At 36.8% G+C, this 24,121-nt stretch overlaps 1 protein-coding gene across 7 annotated transcripts in view; it reads left to right on the top strand.

Moving 5' to 3' along the window:
* ANKRD28 (ankyrin repeat domain 28) overlaps positions 1 to 24,121 on the top strand; it is a 141,849-nt gene that overhangs the window by 47,553 nt on the left and 70,175 nt on the right. For 4 of the 7 annotated variants that reach the window (XR_013960873.1, XM_080673699.1, XM_080673695.1 and 1 more), the window contains exons 1-2: positions 14,740 to 16,406; positions 17,783 to 17,866. Coding sequence is in view for 6 of the 7 variants with exons in the window: in XM_080673699.1 (XP_080529825.1) it covers positions 16,290 to 16,406; positions 17,783 to 17,866 (201 nt within the window). In the remaining variant the exon portion in view is untranslated. Of the gene's footprint in view, positions 1 to 14,739; positions 16,407 to 17,782; positions 17,867 to 24,121 lie in introns of those variants that run through there. The other 3 variants (XM_080673696.1, XM_080673700.1, XM_080673697.1) reach the window with 1 other exon arrangement.

Here is a 24,121-nt window from a genome sequence, read left to right as displayed (position 1 = left end):
CTGTGAGGGGGGGCAGGCCAGGCTAAGGGAACCCCCCTCCAGTGCACGAATTTTCATGCACTGGGCCTCTAGTTCTTTAATAAAGGGAACAAAAATATGAAAAATGTTCTAAACTGAGTCATCACTTGGATTTTAAAATAGTTACGTTCAGTATTTTTGTCTCCACCCTTCTATGGTTTGAAATGAAAGATGTGTGAATCATTTTCTTTAGAATTTCCCAAACGATAACTTCTTTGAAGTGGACTTGGCGTATACAGTCTCAATTTGTGTGTGAAATAACTAGTGTACACTTCAGCTACTGATCTTACTGCATTTGTGGGAATTCCTTGGGCATCTCATGTAATTATTGCTTATAAAGGTAAACATTGGGTGACCATAGCAACTTATTTTTAAATTGGAAATTTTCTCCCTTTAGTCTTTAAAGTCCAGTAACTTGATACATTTACTCCAGTGCCACCACACTGTAGAAATTAGAATGAATTAGAAATACCCTTCCTCAATCTTTTAAAAGGGAAGGCAGAAACTCATCCTGTTTAAAATAAAAAATTTATACTGTACTAATTTGTTAATTTTGAATTTTGCAATTAATAATGTAATTATGTTTCAGAAGTGTGTTTATCCTGGGCCTGGGTGTATAAGTCATATGGCATAGATGCTGGTAGTTAACATAAGTCCCAGTCAAAAATTATACTGATGAAGACAGATCACATAGGATATTTGAAAGTAACACAACTTAAAAAAAACTCCATTTCAGTCTGGCCTTCAATCAAGTCTGAATGATGAGTACTTTTGCTTAATTTCAAACTACTTCTTGAGGTAATTAAAATTTTGAAGAAAGTAATCTAACTTTCAGAAATATTGCTTAAATACAGTGCTATATACTTGACAACCAAGTAGTTCTCTCCCCCACCCCCCACCCCCCACCCCCACTTTTTCCCTAGTTTTGGCATATTGGGTATATTTTAGAAAACTACCTGTGTTGTTACATGTGGTTTAACATTTTTTTTTCATACTTTTGAAAGAAAATAATTGTTTCAAGACTCAAATCTGGAAACAGTCATTTGAATATTGATTTAGTCCTTAAGTTCTCATATATAACTTGAATCTACACTCTTCCTAGAAAGCCATCTCCTGTGTTAATTGAAACATAGTTTTCATAAGTACATGCTTCTCCAGAAGTCTTCTCAACTGTTCCTTTACACAGAGCCAAGTCTATCTTGGGAATGTCTGTCTGTCTGTCTCTCTCTCTCTCTCTCTCTCTCTCTCTCCCCCGCCCTCCTTCCCCGCCTTTCTCCCTCCCCCACCCTCCCTCACTCCCTGTGTGCGTGCGTGCGTGTGTGTGTGTGTGTGTGTGTGTGTGTGTGTGTGTGTGTGTGTGTGTGTGTTTTGGGTGGAGGGAGGGGAGTGGAGTCAGCATTTTTCTCGTCCTCCATTTACTGGTCTACCTACCTATAAAAACCTTCCTTCTCTGGAGGCGCATACCATCTAGGTTAGCCTTCTATTACTTGTTGCTATTGTCTGTCAAATTTCACTCCCCATTGCTACATCTGGATCATAGTTGTCTCAGCCATCTAGGTGATTTCATTTCTTTGTAGATGACATTTTGAACATCATATTTTACAGTTTAACAACCTCCACAACATGAGCCTCTCCATTTGGCTCTAGCCACATAACTCTAATGACTACATCTTTCAACTTGTCTCATGTACTGAAACTATCTCCACTTCTGAATTTTTGCTATTTCATCCTCGGCCCCATAACCCATTATTTTCAACTGCTAAACACTCCTTTTCCTTTTCAACTTTATCTGTTCTCTTCCACCAACTAACTTACATCAACATCTTGTTTTTGAGGACAAAGATCTTTTCTTTATAACTCAAGGTAATTTTTCCAATTTCTTTTCAAAATCCACCCCCCATTTTCTTCTGTATCTGTGTGATCTTCCTTTATCCATTATTCTTTTTTCAGTTATTCCCCTGTCCTGTATACCCCCCCCTTCCCCCTTTTTGGACAATACTACATCTTCTAATCCATGAACACAGGATATCTTTCCATGTATTTATATCATTTTAAATTTCTTTCATCTGTGTTTTATAATTCTTAGTTTACAAGTCTTTTACCTCCTTAATTAAGTTTACTTCTAAAGTATTTTATTGTTTATGATGCTATTGTAAATGAAATTTTATTTTCAGATAGTTCATTCTCCGCATATAGAAACACAGCTAATTTTTGTTGATTTTTTTTTTATCCTGCACCTTTGCTGAATTCATTAATTCATTCTAACGTGTGTGTGTGTGTGTGTGTGTGTGTGTGTGTGTGTGTGTGTGTGGTCTTAAGGGTTTTCTATGTAGGATCATGTCATCTGCAAAGAAAAATAGTTTTACTTCTTCCTTTCTGAATTGTATGCCCCTCCCTCCCTACCCTCCCTCCCTCCCTCCCTCTCTTCCTTCCTTCCTTCCTTCAAATCCAGTACTATGTTAAAAATAAATAGTGAGAGTGAACGTATTTCTCATGTTCATGATTTTAGAGGAAAGGCCTTCAATCTTTTCACCATGATTTGTGGGCTTTTTATATATGACCTGTATTATGTTACGGTCATTTCCTTATTTCCTTCTATTCCTAATTGTAACAAGTTTTTATCATGAAAGTGTTTCGAATTTTTCTTGATGTGTTTTCTATATCTACTAAGATGAATGTGTGATTTTTTAAGTCCTTCATTCTCTTAATGTCTTGTGTCACATTACTTGATTTTTGTATGGTGAATCATGATTGCATTTTAGTATTTAAGTCCCACTTGGTCATGGTGCATGATCCTTTTAATGTGCTACTGAATTTGGTTTGCTGGTATTTTGTTGAGGATTTTTGCATCTGAGTTCATCAGGAATATTGACTTGTAATTTTCTTGTAGTGTCTTTATCTGGTTTTGATAATGCTGAATATGCTGGCTTCATAAATGAGTTTGGAAATGTTCCTTTCTCCTAAATTTTTTTGGAAAAGTTTGAGAAGGATTGACATTAATTCTTTAAATGTTTGGTAGAATTTACCAGTAAAGCCATCTGGTCCTGCGCTTTTCTTATTGGGAGGTTTTTAATTACTAATTTAGTGTCCTTATAAATTACATGTCTGCTCAGATTTCTATTCATGATTCAGTCATGTAAGTTTTATGTATCTGGAAATTTATCCATTTATTCTAGGTTGAACAATTTGTTGGCATATCTTTATGATCTCCTTTTCCCCTTTGGCATCCTATCTAATAAAGAGTGAATATGCTAATTGACTGCCATGCCCCCAAAGATGGTGGTGCCCACAGCCACAAGATGGTGGCGCCCAGTCCCCTCAGCCCCGCCGGGGCGGCAGGTGCGCGGCATGGCCAGGCCCGCCCCCAGGCAGGTCTGGCTGCTCTGCGTGCCTGCCTCTGGAGTCCCCCAGTCCTCTCGGCCCCCCAGCCTCCCAGGGCCGGCCCGAGGCGCAGGCAAGCCTCGGATGTCGGCTGCCTGGCTGCCCATGGCTGCCTGAGGCTCAGGTAACCAGGGTCAGCCAAAGCTTGCGCTGCCGGCAGTGGCAGCAGCAGAGGTGTGATGGAGGCATTGCCTTCCCCTGATTGCTGGGTCACCTCCCACCCCTGAGGGCTCCCGGACTGTGAGAGGGAGCAGGCTGGGCTGAGGGATTCCCCCTTGTAGTGCATGAATTTTCATGCACCGGGCCTCTAGTCAATTATAATGTCTCTTTTTTCATTTCTGATTTTATATGTGAGTTCTCTTTTTATCACAGTTTAACTAAAGATTTGTCAAATTATGTTTTCATAAAAACAACTCTTTACTTTTGTTAATTTGTTTTCCTATTGTTTTTCTGCTTTCTGTTTCATTTATTTCTGCTCTAATCTATATATATATATATATATATAGATATAGATATAGATATAGATACAGATATAGATATATATTTTTCTGCTAAGTTTGGGCTTAGTTTGTTCTTTTTCTAGTTCCTTGAGATGTTAGGTTATTTTAGATCTTTGTTTTTTAATGTAGGTGTTTATCATTATAAACTTCCTTCTTAATATAACTGCTTTTGGTATATGCTATAAATTTTGGTATATTATTTATTTTATTTGCCTCAAGGTATTTTCTAACTTCCCTTTTGATTTCTTCTTTGATCCATTGGTTGTTCAAGCGTGTGTTGTTTAATTTCTACATATTTACTAATTTTCTAGTAATTTCTCTGCTGTGGATTACTGTTTCATTCCATTGTGGCCAGAGAAGATATTTGCTATGATTTCAATCTTAAATTTGTTAAAATTTGTCTTGTGACCTAAGATGCCATCTATGCTACAGAATGTTCTATGTATACTTAAGAAGAAAGTATATTCTGCTGCTGTTAGGTAGAATGTCTGTTAGGTCCATTTGATCTATAGTGTTGTGCAAGCTCACTGTTTCGTTGTTGATTTTCTGTCTGGCTGTTCCATTCATTATTGAAAGTGGGATATTGAAGTCAGCTACTATCATTAATATTACTATTTCTCCCTTCAGTTCTGTCAGTGTTTGCTTTGTATGTTTATGTGCTCTAATGTTGGGTGCATTTATATAATTGTTATATCTTCCTGATAAATTGACCCTTTTGATATTTATATAATGTCCTTTTATTTTTATTTTTTGTCTCATGACAGTTTTGACTTAAAGTCTAATTTGTCTGATACAAGTTTAGCCATCTCTCCTCCCTTTTCATAACTGTTTTCATGGAATATCTTTTTACATTGCTTTACTTTACACCTATGTATGTCCTTAAATATAAAATGACTTTCTTATAGACAGCATATGTTGCATCTTACGTCTTTTAACCCATTCAGCCACTCTGACTTTTGACTGCGTAGTTTAATCCATTTATATTTCAAGTAATTGTTGATAGGGAAGAAATTACTATTGTCATTTTGTTCATTGGTTTTGCTCCTGTATTGTAGTGTGTGTGTGCTCCTTTTTTCCTGTCTTTCTCTTTAATTGACTTTTTTGTATCGGTAAGCTTTTATTCCTTTTCTTTTGTTCTATTAGCATTTTGTTTATGGTAATGACAGGGCTTACATAAAACATCTTATTATAAATATTCTATTTTAAGCTGATAAATTCGATCTCATACAAAAATTGTACACTTTCACTTCTAACCCCCTACACACTTCGTTATTGATGTCACAATTTACATCTTCTTATATTGTATATCCACTAACATATTTTTATAGAGTTACTTAGCCCTAGTTGGATAGCTTATTTAGTTGGAAAGTAATCCTATACACCAAAAGGTTGCAGGTTCAACCCCAGTCTGGGTGTGTACAGGAGGCAGCCAATTGTCTCTCTCTCTCTCTTTCTCTCTCTCTTTCTCTCTCTCTCTCTCTCTCTCTCTCTCTCTCTCTCTCAAAAATCAATGAACATGTCCTCATTGAGGATAAAAAGAAATTATTTATGCACCACCGTTACAGTATGACAATATTTTTTTTTAAATATATATATTTTATTGATTTTTTACAGAGAGGAAGGGAGAGGGATAGAGAGTTAGAAACATCGATGAGAGAGAAACATCGATCAGCTGCCTCCTGCACACCCCCCACTGGGGATGTGCCCGCAACCAAGGTACGTGCCCCGACCGGAATCGAACCTGGGACCCTTCAGTCCGCAGGCCGACGCTCTATCCACTGAGCCAAACCGGTTTTGGCAGTATGACAATATTTTTTATTTGTCTGTATTTTTATCTTTACCAGCAAGTTTTATACTTTCATATGTTTTCATGTTGATATTTAGCATCCTTTCATTCCAACTTGAAGAAATGACTTTGGCATTCTTGTTAAGCAGGGCTAGTGATGAACTCAGCTCTGGTTGTCTGGGCAAGTTACTATCCTTCATTTTTGAAGGACAGTTTTGCAACCTATATATATTACTCTTGGTTGACAGCTTTTGTCTTTCAGCACTTTGAATATATCATCCTACTGGCCTCTGACCTGCAAATTTTCTGCTGAGCTATCTCCTGCAGTTTTATGGGGATTCCTTTCACATGACAAGTCCCTTTTCTCTTGTGCTTCAAAAATCTCTCCATGTCTTTTTTGACTTTTGACAATTTGATTTTAATGTGTTTTGGTATGGATTTCTTTGAGTTTATGTTTGTAGGTGTCTGTTGGGCTTCATGGATCTGAATGTCCATTTCATTCCCTAAATTTGGGAAGTTTGGGGCCATTATTTCTTTGAATAAGCTTTCTGGACCTTCTTTCTATCATATATTGCAACTCCACATGGGGTCCTGGAACCAATCCCCAGCAGATAATGAGAAAGGACTGAAGGTTTTGAGGAGTCAGAGTTATACTCAGATTTTTTACTGTGTGGGGTCTCAGCACCGCTAACCTCGTGTTGTTCAAGCATCAACTGTATTTGATTACATAAAATATTGTTAAAATTAATTTTTACATTTTAAAAATGTTTTACCATTTTAAAATGTATTTGCTAGAAAATTTTAAATTACATATGTGGTTCACCTATTACTTCTACTATAGGCCCAATGCACAAAATTCATGCAAGGGCCTTGGCCCCAGCCCTCGCCTGCCACGGCCAGGGGCTTCTGCTGCCTCTGCCTCAGCCCCTGCCCGCTGCAGCTTTGTCCAGAAGGAAGGACGTCTGGTCTAATTAGCATATTATGCTCTTATTATTATAGATTAGATGGCACTTGCCTACACTTTGGGTAGCTAAACTATTATTCTTGTATTATAAATAGGTTTAGTGTTTCATTTTTCTCTGAAATATAATCATCCAGGGTAAGTTTTGATATTTTCCAGCTAGTAGACCTTCAGTTTCTTTGAGAAAGCACCCTTCTAATAAGTTGGAGGAGGAAAAGATAACAACAATGAAGTTTATGGATAACTTGATATAAGCCACAGGTGTTTTTTTAGAGGATGGACAATTAGAAGGTATCTTTATATACCAACCAGAGGCCCGGTGCACAAATTTGTGCACCAGTGGGGTCCCTCAGCCTGGCCTGTGGGGATCGGGCCAAAACTGGCTCTCCAACATCCCCCAAGTGGTCCCGGATTGCGAGAGGGCACAGGCCAAGCCGAGGGACCCCACTGGTGCACGATAGGGCCAAGGAGGCCGCAGGAAGGTTCCAGGGCATGTCCAGCCCATCTCTCCCAGTTCCAATTGGCTGGACCCCAGCAGCAAGCTAACCTACCAGTTGGTGCATCTGCCCTCTGGTGGTCAGTGCGCGTCACAGCAACTGGTCAAACAGTCGGACACTTAGCATATTAGGCTTTTATTATATAGGATAACAATTAATAAACTCATGGTGCACTCTTATTAATGACTGAATTAGTAACAGGTATAGTCCAATTGATCCTTGAACAATACGGGTTTGAACTGTGTGGGTCAACTTCTATGTGGGTTGTTTTTTCTCCTCCAATAAATACCGTGTGCCTTTAGTATCTATGGGTTTCACATTCATGGATTCATCCAACTACAGTTTGAAACAGTAATTTTGCATTCCCAGCCGCGTAGTGAAAATACTGTTTACAAGGATTCCCTTTTCTTCATATGCTTGCCAACACTTATCTCATCTTTTTTATACTAGCCATCCTGACGGTAGGTGAAATCTCATTGTGGTTTGGCTTTGCATTTCCCTAATGCTTAATGATGTTGAGTCCCTTTTCATGTACACATTAGCCATTTGTATGTCTTCTTTGGAAAAGTATCTTATTTAGGTCCTTGTCCATTTTTGAAATCAGGTTATGATTGACCCTTGAACAATGTGGGGGTTAGCCCCAGCAGTCTGAATTACATAGATAACGTTTGACTCTACCAAGATTTGATTGTAGTCATCACTCAGTTTTCCATGGTGGATTGGATCCAGGGCACCCCCTCTCCCCCACTTACCAAAATCCTCAGATGTTCCAGTCTCTTATATAAAATGGCATAGTACAATGTATATGGTTAGCCCTTTGCATCTGTGGATTTCCATTCTCAGATCAAAAGGCCTGTTTATGCCCTAGCTAGTTTGGCTCAGTGGATAGAGCATCGGCCTGCGGACTTAAGGGTCCTAGATTCCATTCCGGTCAAGGGCACATGCCTGGTATGCGGGCTCAATCGTGTGGGGCATGCAGGAGGCATCTGATCAATGATTCTCATCATTGATGTTTCTCTCTCTCTCTCTCTCTCTCTCTCTCCCCCTTCCTCTCTGAAAATAAATAAAAATATATTTGTGGTGGGGGGAGGAGGGGCCTGTTTAAGATCTCTGGTTGATTGAATCTGAATGTGAACCTCTACAAGCATGTCATGCTTGCTAGGATATGGAAGGCCAAATGTATACTTACTGAAGAAACTCTGCATATACGTGGCCCTGTGCAGTTCAAGCCCATGTTCAAGGGTCAACTGTGTTTTATTTTGTTGTTGTTTTTGGTGGGGTTTTTTGTTGTTATTTTTGTTTTGCTATTGAATTGTATGAGTACCTTATATATTTTAGATATTAATCCATGATCAGTTTTATGGACTGTAAATATTCCATTTTATGGTTGTCTGTTTATTTTTCTGATTGTTTTCTTTGCTGTGCAGACGTTTTAGTTTGATGTAGTACTGCTTATTTATATTTGCTTTTGTTGCCTGTGCTTTTGATTTCACTCAAAAAATCACTGGGTTGTGTAACGCCTTTGAAGGTGAAGGTCATATGTGACATTTTGTAATCTCTTGGCATGGTAGTTATACTAGAGTGGAAATATTAATATTAAATATATGTTTAGTCAGTTGCTATTGTAATTTTGGTGAACATTTTAAAAATAAGGTATTCTTACCAAAGGTTTTTATGTTATTTCAATGTGCTGGAGTTTGAGGAGGATTGAACCGTATCTCACTATCCTTTGGGAACTTTTTACACCCTCCTGGAATTAGGCAACTTTAAGATTGTTAACACTGTTTTCAAATCATGAGGGTAGATGCTAAGATACAGACTTTGGATTAAGATTTGAAACTGATTTAGAGCTTGAAGAGACCTTCGACCTAATATAATAAATCATATTCTTCAATTTATAATTTGGAAACTGAAGAAGGCCCAAATTGCCTAAACTCTAGTAGGCACTAAATGCTTAAGTCAAAACCTGGGAGTTGTTTGTGAACACTCCTTCTCCCTCATTCCTACATCCATTCCAAAGCAAAGCATGATGACATTCTTGCTTAAAAATTTTTAATGACTTATTGATCAATTAAAAATACAAATTTTATAACTTGGCTTACAAGGTCTGGTGTAATCTGAGTTTACCTATTTCTCCAGCTACATTTGCCATTGTCCCTCATGATTGTTTGCTCTAGCCATGTGGACCTTCCTCTAGTTCCTTCCCTTCCAATTCTTTTTTTCTTCTACAGTTTATCACAGTTTGCAGTTATAATATTTATTTGTGTGTAAGCTCCATTAGAACAAGGATTGACATTTTAATTTCCTCAGCCTAGCAGAAATCCTGGCACATAGTAGATGATGAATAAATATAGATAAATGGATGAGTCATTGACTGACAAGATGTTACCGAGTTTCTATTTCCCGGATACAAATTGGATAATAGTACCCACCAGAGTTGATAGAGAATTTAGTGAGAATATTTGTGATAAATGTTTATTTTCTTTTCCCTCTGCTGATTTTTCTTTGCTTACTCAGGATAATGTAGTGAATTGTTCTTTGAGCTGTTTTCTGACCAGTTATTGTTTCTGTTACAATTTGTTGCAGCTAGTGTTTGTAATTCATTTTATTTGTTGAAAACTTAAGCAGTTATTCTGTACTAGAGTGTGGAGGGTGGAAGAACAGGACTGGAAATATATATACCCCCTGATTAATGACTAAAGGAAGAGTAAGGACTACCGCTTAGAGTTAGCTTCAGCTCCAAGTAAAAGAGACAGAAAATTACAATGATTAAACAAGGCAGAATTATTTCTCTCTAAAAGTTGGGACGTATGCTGTCCAGGGCTTCATGGCAGTTCTATCTCACAGTCCTCAGGGACTTAGATCCTCTCTAGTCTACTGTTTCAGGAAGTAGGGTGGATATGCCATTTGTCCTTTTACGTTTTCTGTAAGCTACACAACACCTCTACTTAAAATACTGGTCAGAATTTTGTCATGTGGCTCTCAGCTGCAAGGGAAGCTGAGAAGTGTAGTGTTCTTTGTGAAGCTCTGTACTTACTTTATTATTTATTTTTTATTTTTTTTACTTATTTATTTTTTTGCTCTGTACTTACTTTAAAACTGGATGTTTTAGTAGAGTGGAAGATGAGAAGAATGGATGCTGAATATAGGTATTTGCAAAGAACACATCAGATTAATAATATGTAATACTAATAATGTGTTAACAATATGCAATATATAATATTAATGATGGAAGGATTAACCATTTACTATTTAATCATCCTATATAATAAAGAAGTAATATGCAAATTGACCCTCACGCTGTTGCACAAGATGGCAGCCCCCATGTAGTCAAAGATGGCTGCCACAAGATGGCTGGCAGGGGAGGGTAGTTGTGGGCGATCAGGCCAGCAGGGGAGGGCATTTGGGGGGGCACCAGGCCTGCAGGGGAGGGTAGTTGTGGGCAATCAGGCAGGCAGGCAGGTGAGCGGTTGGGAGCCAGCAGTCCTGGATTGTGAGAGGGATGTCCGATTGCCGGTTTAGGCCTGATCCCTGTGGGATCCCAGTCGGATATCCCTCGAGGGGCCCCAGATTGGAGAGAGTGCGGGCTGGGCTGAGGGACACCCTCCCCTTCCCCCTAGTGCACAAATTTTGTGCACTGGGCCTCTAGTTGTAACATAACAGTTGAGTCATACCACTTGATCTTCAGGTAATGTTGGTTGTCAGCCATTTTGGAAATGTGATTGGATAAATGTTTTTAAATGACCTAGGTTATAAATTCATTACATGCAGAAAATTAAATTGGACTTTTTAAAGTGATTTTGAATTCATCATTTTTTAAATACACAGCTGACCCTTGAACGATGTGGGGTTGGGATGCTGACCTTCCCTCTCTCCTGAGTAGTTGAAAATCTACATATAATTTTTGACACTTATTAGTAACTTAACTACTAATAGACTGCTGTTGACCAGAGGCCTTACTGATAACATAAACAGTCAATTAACACGTTTTTATGGTTTATATACTGTATTCTTACAATAAACTAAGCTAGAGAGAAGATTAAGAAAAGCATAAGACAGAGATAATACATTTACAATATTTATTGGGCAGGAAAGCCGCATGTAAATGGACCTGTGCACTTCAAACCTGTGTTGTTCAAGGGTCAACTGTGTGACATTTTTGCAGTGGCTGTACTAATCACATGGAAATCTGACCAGCATCATAGAAAGCAACAATTTCTTAATTTTTCCCCTCCTTCTACCCCATTTTCTTTTAAATGTGTTCATAAGTATTTTTCTAAAGTACACAGATGAAGTATAGTTCAAGATGATAGTTCAGGTCCTGGCCAGTGTGGCTCAATTGATTGAGCATTGTCCCATGCACTGAGAGGTTGCTTGTTTGATTCCCGATCAGGGTTCATGCCCAGGTGTGGGCTCCATCCACAGTAGGGGGTGGACAGGAGGAAGCCGATTGATGTTTCTCTTTCTCCCTCTTCCTTCCTCTGTCTCAAAAAACCAATAAAAACTTTTTTTTAAAAAGATGATTGCTTAGTATTCATGAATTATGAGAAACGTTTCTGAAACATGGTTTGAACTCACTTCCTTACTATCCTTCACCATATACATGTAAACTAGCTTGGCCCAGAGTAGTTACTTAATGCTAAAGTATTTTATTCTGTGATAATCAACATGGGTTCGCAGATTTGTAAGAGATAAATTGAGCTTTGGATGGACTCTCTATGCAAAAAGGAAAAAATCATGTGTGTCAAAAAAAATAGGAATCTAAACTTATCTTTCAGGATGTTAAATTTTATCAGTAAAATGAAGGTTAAATGCATTTTACCATTCCTTGATTTGGTAAAGAGTAGGAGTAAGCTTTTGATAGGATACATTTTAGCATAAAGCACAGGAGGTTAATGATGGAAGGATTATTTGGCTTTGCATTTCCCTAATGCTTAATGATGTTGAGTACCTTTTCATGCACAAATTGTTGGTTTACTAAACACGGTATATATAATTTGGCCTAAAAAGTAAGTGCCACAGTCCCTTACCATTGTTCAACTGAAAACAAAAAATAAAAACAAAACACACAAACAACAACACAATGTTGAACTTAAGTTTGCACAGATTTTGTCAATATGTTATAAGTACTTTCTCCATCTGTAATTTCTTAAATACTTATTTATTACCTGTCTCCTTTTCAGACCCTTCAGTCCCTGGCTGATGCTCCATCCACTGAGCCAAACCAGCTAGGGCTACAGTATTTCTTCTAGATAAAAAGCTCTGGAAAATATAGGCTCTGGAAATTTAGGTAGTTTGCCCAAAGACACATAAATAATGGAATCAGAATTGAACTCAAGGTAGGCTGACTCCTGAGCCCTTAGTTTTAGCTGTTATCCTATGTCATCCTATATCATTCTATCCTATATAATAAAAGCCCAGTGACCGAACGGCGGAACAACCGGTTGACTAGTCACTATGACACACGCTGACCACCAGGGGGAAGACGCTCAATGCAGGAGCTGCCCCCTGGTGATCAGTGTGCTCCCACAGTGGGATGGACGGCACTCCTGCAGCGGGAACAGCCGCTCAGAGGGCAGTTCCACAGCTGCTCGACTGACCAGGATGAGCCCCGCACCAGTGCACAAATCCCCTGCACCAGGCCTCTAGTTTTATATCCTGTCAACTTCTACATTTAAATTAGTTTGCCTACTAAGCGTACAAAACTCATTTTGTACCTTACTGCCTCCTATATTTTCTGATTAAAGTGTGTGTGTGTGTGTGTGTGTGTGTGTGTGTGTGTGAATCCCCCCATTGTGTTTTATAATTTTGCCATTCTTAGTCTTGTGATATAATAGAATTTATTTCAGTGAAATTATTTACAGTCGAAAGAAAGTGGAAGGAAACAGTATGTATATAACACAGTCCCTGCCTTCAAGGACCTTGTTTTCTGCTTAGGAAAGACCTAAGTATGGAAATTAACTTAGAACAAGAAACAAGATATACCTGCTTAAGTCTCATGAATTTATTTATATATTGGATACTTTGGAACAAGTTAAAATTTCCCATAAAAATATTTTGTTTGTTTGTTTTTTTGCGGGGGGGGGGTGGTGGTGGGAAAGAAAAAAACAGAAGATAGTATATTAGGGTATTGTTACTATAGTGGTTTCATTTTCAGATATTTCAAATATCAAAATGATATTTTTTATTTGGTTATCTGGAGGTAGTTAACATCATTTTTGTATGTCAAAATATTTGCATGTCTTTAATTTGATCTTAAACCATTATATATACTTTAAAATACAATTAGGTAAATTTTTAGCATATTTTAGTATCTTGGTACAGCTATATCTGGGTTATAGGTTTTTTTCATAAATTGATATTTAATGGTTTTTGTTCTTAAATTCTTGCATACTTATCTGTAGCATGCTGGGGTGTTTTTTGTTTGTTTGTTTGTTATCTCCATGTTTTGGTAAATAAACTGGCTTAAATTAATGTGAAGTACCCATTTAAAAATAACTTGTTTGGGAATATTTTTGCAACAAATAGTATATTCCTTTGTTACCCAAACCTTTCACAACCATTATAGGTTGCAAAGATCTTGAGAGAGAGAGTGTGTGTGTGTGTGTGTGTACATACACTCAGTGGAAGCAGACTAGATTGGAAAGAGCATGTGTTTGAAATTAGGCACAACTTTACTAATTTGTATGACTTTGGATAAAACATTTAATTTCTGTTTTTTCCTGTATAATATGAGAATGTAGCAAGGTTAATGTGCTGACAAAGTACAGCATCCTAGCACATCATAAATGTTCAGAATAACTATTATGTTTATTAATAAAAATGCTAGTTGATAGAAGAAAAAAGAAAGATTGAAGGGGAACTATGGTATTGCGTTTGTAATTTTTCTGTTGGGAAATAACCCCATTGGTTGAGTAAACAGAAATGGGGGGGAGAAAGTCAACTATAAATTGAGAGTTTTGAGACTTATTTGTAGCTTTGGGAATATTAATTTTATAGGGGTGGGAGATTTTTTGCTTTCTTTGTGTTACCCTTTGCCTTTAACATAGATAATTCTGTACCAGGGACTTTAAACAATAGTTTTATGTTTTTAACAGATTTTAAGACTTTATTCCATTTCCAGATGGGAAGGTAGAATTTTAGAATTAGGATTTCTAACTTATGAAATTTTATTTTTTTCTTTAAAAATATGACTTGATTAAATTCCACAATATAAAAATTGTTAGTAAATCTTAAATTTATTTTGTTTCATCTTCTTTGCATCCTTGAAAATAACATACATCTGCTAGATTTTAAATGGTCTTGGTAAAAAATAAGAATAAACCTTAGGTTCATGGTTTTTATATGTTCATAAAATATTTCTCCTTCATTTCTAATTCCCTTATTTAGGTCCACTGAAGACATTCTTAATGCAGCTGTCATTATAGGGTTAAACATTTGCTTTATTGTACACACAAAAACAGTTAAGCTATTTGAAATTGTTTACTTGCTAAAACCAGTGTTAGTCAGCAGAGGCAGTACACCAGATTTCCTTGTGGCTTTTAGTGGAAAATGTTAAAAGCGCACTCATTTTTCAGTTACAGAATTTTTCAGTTTGATCTGGATTAGTCACAGAACTGGCATGAACCTTCTAATTGTGAAGGCAGTCCAAGAGCACTGTTTTTTCTATTGCTAGAGGAAGTTACATCTCGAGCAGTAGCTCAGATCTCTGGTAAGTGTAACATGTGAGCATTACTAGGCATTTCATTCTGCGGTGCTGCAGTCCTTGCTGTTCAGACTGTTGCTCAGTTGGAATGCGTCTGTGGGGCCAGTCCTGAAGTTCTATAGATACTGTTTAAGGACCTACTCGTTTGGAGATGTCGGTGGCGTTTTGCAAGATCATCTGAGTACCAGGGAAGCATCTGAAATCTACTGAAAAGGATAACTGTAGCGGTTTTCACAGTGGAAGGAAACTGTATTGGCACCGAGGCAGATGATTGAATAAAGTAGTTGGCTCAAAGAAGATGCACAGTCTGCTGTTTTTTCCTCTGAATGAAGACTATTTAGTGGAAGCTGTATTCATGTGGAGATCAAAGGAAACACTGGAATGATAAACTACTGGGGATTTCTCTCTCTCTCTCTTTTTTAAATGAAAAGCCTGAAGCGGTAATTTGAGCTCAAATGTCTTCTGATTCCTTCTCGGCCTGTCTGTTCTATTAGGATTCCCGCTAGCACCATTTCTGCCTGGTGTCTGTGCCCTTTTGCTGGAGCAGCCACAGACAACTGCCTGATGAAGAAAGAATGAACGCTCTGCCTTGCTTATGCTATCGATGGGAATAAAGCTATCTGTGTTTCCTCTATTATATGGAATATCTGGATTAATCAGCTGTATTCTAGTACCAAGAGTCCTATTGTCTCTTGTGATCTGACTCATCGAATGTAAATGTACTGCAGCTTTGCTATTAATGCAGAGTGTTGTGTTTTTTTTCTTTCCCAAACACAGAAAGAATTGTCAACCTCTGAGCTGCATTTAAAAAAATTGTGCTGAGCTCTAGATGTTTTTTATTTTCTTTTTCTGGATAGTGTCTGTATTAAGCCAGTGAAGCTGAAGAAATGAAGACAAATTAGAAGTGGAAACAGAATAATGAGAGTTTAATTTTAATTTTCAATTATAAGCAAGCCAGCTACTGGTAACTATATGACCTTGCAAGCAAGAGTGGGTATAGCTGTAATTATCTCTGTCACAGCAGTTGTTTCTCATTTCATTCTGCATTGCGTGGTGGTGTCACCCAAAACAATGATCTTTTTATGCAAGTAAATTTCTATGAGACAGAGCAATATGACTATTTTGGTAGAGGAAAAATATTTTTAAATGAGCTTGTACTCCTTTTTAGTTCATTGACATGTTGATGTGAAATTTCTTTTAAGTATTGCAATCACCCAACAGAAAATAACTGAATTTTGTTGGTTTTAGGAAGTTATAAGTTATGTAGTCATAATTTTAAACTTCAGTTTTTCCGGTAGTACTTATTAACTTTAAAAAAAAACAGCTATGCTGTTCAGAGAATGATTCTAAGTGTCATACAGAAGAGGAGGAAAAACTACTTGTGCTCTTCCAACTGTGACTTTTATTACATAGCTGGGAATCTAGTGTTTTAAAAGAGCGAATGAGTCGAGTGTGTATTGTTGTTTTGGAGGAGGTAGAAGATGAATCTCCTGCATTCATTTCTAAATTGCCACAGGAAAATAAATCCCTACATGCTCCACCTTCTGGGAATGTATTGGTAAGATATGAGAGTTTATATGTTTACTGTATTCTACTGAACTAGTAGAATAAATTTTATTTTTTAAGAATAAAGTTAGTTTCCACTAGTTTCATTAAAAACCCAATAAAAGCAATGTAGATGTATAAGTATGCAATATTGTATATAAAATGCACACATCTCTGAGTTTTACTTTTTCAGATGTTTACATAACATTTTAGATTTTATTTGCTATCTTTTAATCTCTTTAAAAGACTTAAAAAAATAATTGAGAATAGTAGTTGTGGCAACCATGTTTCTGTTTTCATTTTGTGGTTTTAAAACTGATGTTATAAGAATGAAGAGCTCTATATTTTAGGAAAGCAACACCGAGGCATGGTCTTTTCTGTAATGATTTTATGTAAATACATGCAAGACTTTTTATAGGAAAAGACTCAGACTTTATTCTTAACCTTATTTTTAATGTTGTTGTCAATTGGCTTCTTTATTTGACTGGTATAATGTGATATCTTATCAGAGAGGCCATGTCGTTGATTGAGAAATTGTTATATTTAGACATGCACGTGTTTGCCTCTTGATCAGGTATACAATTATTTTTGGTCTCCGAATAGTAGTGATTTTCATCAATTGCCAGCTTTTCTTTAGATTTATATCTTTATACATGCAATGCTGACCCATGCAAATACTTCGATGCCACAAACAGAACTTTTCAAAGAGGCCGTCTTTGCTGAGCCTCAAACTTGTCAAAGTTCTTGTTTGATAAGTTGTGTCCAAAAAAGTAGAGGTTGAGATTTCACCCTTGTATTTGGCAGTAACTTTCTTTTTACCATATATATAAACAAAAGGCTTACACTTGTTATATTACCTAGTTTTGGTAATTTTGAATTGATTTTTTAAAATTAGGTCTCCCCACCACCCCCCCTCCCCAAGGAGGAATCATGTATTTTCATGTGATTTGACTTCATGAAACTTTTGGTTAATATCAAAAACCAAATGATTATTGTTGCTATAGGGAAGAAAAATTTTAGATTGAAAAGTTATGTGGAGCCCTGGCCAGGTGTCTCAGTTGATGGGAGAATTGTCCCATACACCAAAAGGTTTTGGGTTCGATCCCCAGTCAGGGCTCATATGGGAAGCAACCAATCTGTTTCTCTTTCACATTGATGTTTCTCCCTGTCTGTCTCTCTCTGCCTGTCTGTCTCTGTCTCTCTCTCTTTCTCTCTCCCTCCCTCTTCCTTTACTTCTCTCCCTCTCCCCCCTTCCTCTCTCTATAAATAAATCAATAAAAACATATCCTCGGGTGAGTATTAAAAAATAATTTTAAAAATTATGTGGAAATATCTTTAGAATCACCCATGTGCTGTGATTAATGTTTTTATTACTCTCTTATATTTTAGCCATCACTGGTGCAAGCTATATTTAATGGAGATCCTGATGAAGTTCGAGCACTAATATTTAAGAAAGAAGATGTTAACTTTCAGGTAAAACAATTAATTCACTGATACATGCCTTTAAGCCTACTTTTAAAACCTTTTTCCTAGAGTTATGATTTTTGTTAAAAAGACATAACAGTTCTGTAACAGTTGTTTTAAATGAGGTTAAGAAGCATCTTGGGGCAAAAAAGGAAGAGACTGGGCATATATTCAGAGTAATGACTAAAATACAAGAGTATTAGGAGCCTGTGAAGGGCCTTTGTTCCCCTGGCTTTTTACTTAGAAATTTTTCACAGAAAAGTTGAAAAAATACTCTGAATATATTTTGCCACATTTGCTTTATCCAATTTACACAGATTATATATATATATATTTTTTACATGTACATACATATATTTTTTTCTTCTACTATATCCCATTTGAAAGTAAGTTGTAGACATCTTGACACTTCACTGTTCATTTCTTATATGTATTTCAAATGAGGGTTCTTTTTTGTGAACTTGAAATAAAGACATATTTATTAAGTTTATATTGTATCTAACTAGATTATAAGATCAGATTTTTCTGTAAATAATTATGGTAAACATACACAAAGACTTATCTGTTAGTCTCTTAGTAAAATAAAGAATGACACGTTGTTTGAAAAGTCTCCAAATTTAAAAATATAGTGGATTTTAAATTCAGAAGTGGCATAAGGCAGAGCTTTAGAAAAAAATGGGTATATGGATAAATTTCCTCTCTGTGTGTTTTCCAGTGGCCAATAGTTTCTTTAATTTACTAAACAGAGGCTAGAAATAGAAAATCATATATATATATAAAAGCCTAAGCGACTGCTATGACTGGATGACTGGCCAGTAGTTATGATGTGCACTGACCACCAGGGGGCAAACGCTCAACGCAGGAGCTGCCCCCTGGTGGTCAGTGCACTCCTACAGCCAACCTCCAGCTGCTGGTCAACCTCCCGCAGTCTTTCCCCCCCAACCCCACCCCCAGCTGGCTAGTCCCAATGGGCCCCCTTCGGGACTGGGGCAAGACAGCTCCGATCAGCCCTGATTGCTGGCTAGGCTGAGGGATCCCACCTGTGCACGAATTTGTGCACCAGGCCTCTAGTTTACTATAATATCAAATTCATTAGTCCTCTGAATTACAGAGTGTGCAGGGGAAGATCATGATTCATAGAGTCACTATAGCAACACTAAAACAGATGACCTGGAAAGGATTGGCAATTCTAAGAAAACCCTGAAAGCTCATCTTGAACTCTCATCTTTCTTCCATTCTTTCATGCAACATTACTGTGACCACTTAATGTTAAGTAGATGTAAAAAGTATTTATTTGATATTTTAAAGGTCGATTATTTGAATAGATTTGAATCTTTAGCTAAAATGGTTCATCTGGCATTGGGTATTGATCAAAATGCTATCATTATATTTCCTAAAAAATTATTCCTAATCCATAAAAGAAAATTACATTTTCTTTTTCTCCCAAAGTTTTTATATTTTTACTTAAATTTTTTTTAATTTTTTACTTTTTTGAAAAATTGTCGACTGTATTACAGATGTGTCCCATTTCCCACCCTTTCCCCACCTCCATCCAGCCCCCATCCCCCCCTTCTCTCTGGCCATCACAACGTTGTCTGTGTCTATGGGTTATGCTTTTTTTTTTTTTTTTTGTGCGCGAATCCTTTCACCTTCTTTCATCCAACATTTTCCCCTTAAACCTTCTTAACTGAAACTTTTTAAGTTTATATTTATTGGAAACATGCACCTAATTCAGGATTTTCTTAATTTTTGTTTTTATTTTAAATGAAGTGCCTGGTCACTTTAACTAATTGAGATATCCTGGAGAGTCTACTTTTCATAAGATAGAAAATAATGACTTATGAAAAGGAGGAAAACAGCTTTCGGTTCTGTTTAACTCTAGGTTTTTGTTTTTTTGTGGTTGTTTGTTGTTGTTTTTAGTACTAGCAAATCATATCTTGGTGAGAAAGTTTGGACTATAATTCTACTTACCATGATGGTTAATTTGTTAATCATTACAAGTCTCATTATAGTCAACACTGCTTTTCTACTATATTAATTAAATTATCCTAAATTTTAAAATTTTTATTCAGAATCATTTTTGAACATCAGTTTTTTCTTCTGTGATGTCCCTGGAAGCTATTACATATGTACTAGAAGCCCGATGCACGAAATTCGTGCAAGGGCCTTAGCCCCCGCCCACTGCGGCTTTGTGCAGAATGAAGGACATCCAGAAAGACGTCCAGTCTAATTAGCATATTACGCTTTTATCATTATAGATAGCTAGTGTGTTACCCCTGTGTCCCCTAACTTCTATGATTTTTAGCCTGTACTTATAGATTCCTTTCTTTACTTACTTTTAACCATCATTTCTTAACATCTCCTAGCTTGTTCCCTTGCTCTGAAACTTGAGTCAGAACTGGAAACTAAGTTAGTTCTGTACTTCAAATTAGTAGGCCCTTCTTGGGGATGACCCCTCTGTTGCTTTCAGTGATTCATGGGATTTTGACAAACTTTTTTATGGTTGCTTTTAGGCCTTTTCTCTTGTGACTCATTAGTTGAGAGTATTGTCATAATTGTAAGATTTGTTAAATCTTTGGCCATTCTTCTAATTCAAGATAATACTTTTTTTTTCTTTCTGCCCTCTGTGATAAGGAATCACATCGGGTTTTAAGAGATGTGTGTGTAATAAAACTTATACTGTTTTGTCATATAATATCCACTGACGGTTTATGTCAGTGTGACAATGGTGTTTTTCTAAAATAAGTTTAAATATATATTTGAGAATAATGTCTGACTTTTTGAAACTTAAGTTTTTCAAAAAAATTTTAGGATGGATGAAGAGTTTCAGATTGTTTTTATTCTGTTAAATGAACATTGTTATTATTTTAGATTAGTTTCTTCAGTCGTATCCTGAAGTTATTGACTATGGTGAGCCACTAAATACCATTTTTCTTAATAACATACCTAATTGATTTTTAACAAAAGTCTAATTTGAAATATTATGTCTTCATAATATTTGGCCTTAGAAGGAAGTTTTTGGAGAAGCTAGGTAAAATGATTTCACTAGGAAATACTGGAGTTTTATATTTGTGGTTTTAGGCCACAAATAATTGACTACCTGGCTACATACAGGTTTTTTGATCATATAATAATGTGAGCCAGAGCAAGGTGATTTAGGGGTTGGTTAAGATAGTAATGTCAGAGCTCTGGGTGAGATTGTCTGTGAGACTCATGTTAAAGAGATGACTATTGCCGAAACCGGTTTGGCTCAGTGGATAGAGCGCCGGCCTGCGGACTCAAGGGTCCCAGGTTCGATTCCGGTCAAGGGCATGTACCTTGGTTGCGGGCACATCCCCAGTGGGGGGCGTGCAGGAGGCAGCTGATCGATGTTTCTCTCTCATCGATGTTTCTAACTCTCTATCCCTCTCCCTTCCTCTCTGTATAAAAATCAATAAAACATATTAAAAAAAAAAAAGATGACTGTTGCATCGTGTACTCATGACAACAGTAATGAGACCAAAGAAAGTGAAAAGGGGACTCTCCCTATACATTTTCTTTCTTTAATCAAGCCAAAACATCTTTTTCAGAATCCCCACAACACTTCCCCCGAGGTTCCATTAGTTACAGGCCCACTCTGAACCATGCCTCCAGCAAAGTTAGACTGGGATTAGCTTTTTGCTTATACCAGTCATTGTTCGTTGCCTGGTTCATCTGCTGAGGTGAGAATAGGGGCTTATCATCACTGATTATATTCCATATCTGGAGAAAAACAGGAAGGAATAAAGGGAAATAGTTGTTTGGATAGGGAACCTAATAGAAGACTTTTAATGACTTTCAATTTGGAAAATTACTTGGATGTGGAAGAAGCACTGTAAACCAAAATGGTGAAACAGTCAAAAATTTAAAGGCAGAATGGTATATATAGTGAAAAGAACAATTGAAATAAAACGTCAAAGACTTGTATCTTCCTAGTCTTATTAGCTGTACTACTTGAGCAAATCCATTTAACTTCTTTAAGACTCACTTTTCTTTTGTTGTAAAATGTGTGGGATTACATTAATGGCCTTCAGGTTGTTAATAATAATAATAAAATGCCTTTCCCTAGGATCTATTAGAATTTAATGCCATGTTGTGGAGCCCACATAATTCAAGCTGAGATATTAATAACACATTTCAGATTAAAAGTCTGACTTTATGAGAAAATTATTTTCTACAAGTAGAAATTTTTTTCTCTATCCAGAGTGATATAAATTGGTGTTAATTGTAGAATTTTATTTCAGTGACAATTACATGCCCAAACCTTTTTATGTTACTTGATTTAATTCACAAAAGAATCTTGTAAAGTTGGTAGGTTAACTTTTTCATTCCACCAATAGGTGATAAAACTGAAACTCAGAAAAGTTAAATGTCTTCAGGATCAGTAAGGAAGCAGAACAGGAATTTGAATCCATGTCAGACTTGACAGTAACTGGGGAAATAAAAAAGTAAATTGGAGAGAGAGGAATATTTTTCCTTTTGCCAGATAGTCTCATAAAGCAGTAATGGTTCAAAAATGGATTTTTTCCTAAAAGTTATGTTCATGTTCTATGGACTTCTACCTTGTCATACAAATGTGATTCTAATTTTCATAATGCCAGGCGTTAGTATTGCAAATGTGTGAATACACAAACTTCCCTTAGTGCGTTATTTTTTAGCTGGATAAAAATGTCATTCAAAGTAGTATCAAACTGGGGTTAATTATAATCCAGCCCACACTGTTTTTTTGTGTTTAAAACAGAGAAAGGCTTAGATTATGAGTGATCCTTTTTAAACTCAAAGAGAGTTGATTAAAGAGCTAGTCAGTAGATCCTGCCTGTATTATCTGACAATATTTTTGAAAATGCTACCTTTAAATGTACAATGTCATTCAAAATATTTTGGGATTGGTTTTGCCAAAGTCTTCTAAATTATTAACATCTAAGTTTTCAAAAATAACTTACTGGGATTATTGAAGTGGTGTTGATTTTACTTTTTCAGATGAAGTGGTTGGCAAATATAAACATACATGTATACATGTATATGTACATCACACAAGCAGATAATTATGTTTTATTGTAGTAATATTGTTGGCAGTTAACAAAAAGTAGTAAACCCTAAGTTTATACAGGTTGCCTGAATTTCACCCATCTCTATCCTTCCCATTGTAGTCTTTTCTGGAAATTAACAAGAAGTGCTCTAATTGTTAACAAATCTTTCTGTGGCCATATGTCACTTCTGCTGACTGAGTACACCAAGCTGTCAATGATCCCAAGTTCTTAAAACCTCTTCACTCAGTAACCTGAGCTTATGTGCACTGTGTCCTGAAACTGTATGTGGATACAGTCTTCTGAGCTACCCACAGAAATTGGTATTGGAGGCCACAACCCTGCAACCCCATCTCAAGTGTACCCACCCTGCTTTTGGCTGGCTCCCGTGTAAAGAAGAGAGACCCACCTCAGCTTTTTCCCAGGAGAGAATTTCCCTATAGTTGCTCCATGTCTAGAAACAGCACCTCTCTTCTATTCTTGCCAGTGCTTCTAGATTCCAGCCTCACATTTAAAAAATTTTCTTCACCAATATTCAGGTGTCTCCTACCATCCATAAATGAGTATATGTTCTATCATTGTGACTAAATGGCTATTGTGGTGGTCCTGAAATAAAGAAGGTGTTAGGTTATAAAACCAGCTAGTTTTTTTTTAAATTATATTTATTGGGGCAACATTGGTTAATAACATAAATTCAGGTGTACAACTTTATAATACACCATCTGTATAGTCTATTTTGTGCTCCTCACCTGAAGTCTAGTCTCCTTTAGTCACCTCGTATTTTACCCACTTTTCTCTTGTCCTCCCCGCCCTCCACCCCCACCTCCTCTTTCCCTTGTGGTAACCACCATTCTCTTTGTACCTGAATTTGAAACCAGCTTTTTATACACACACACACACACACACACACACACACACACACACACACACACACACACTTTTATTTATTTCAGAGAGGAAGGGAGAGAGAGAGACTGAAACATTGATGTGAGACACATCAATTGGTTGCCTCCTGCTTGTGCCCCAACCAGGGCCGGGGCGGGGATCAAGCCTGCAATCAAGGTACATACCCTTGACCAGAATCAAACCTAGGACCCTTCAGTCCACAGGCCAACACACTCATCCACTAAGCCAAACCGGCTAGGGCGAAATCGGCTGTTTTGGCAGCTAAAAACTGATGGTGACTTATTTTTGTATTCCACTCATATAATTTCTTATT

Source organism: Plecotus auritus (assembly GCF_963455305.1).
Source record: "Plecotus auritus genome assembly, chromosome: 6".
Classification (NCBI taxonomy): Eukaryota; Metazoa; Chordata; class Mammalia; order Chiroptera; family Vespertilionidae; genus Plecotus; species Plecotus auritus.
This window is presented reverse-complemented; position numbering and strand designations above follow the sequence as displayed.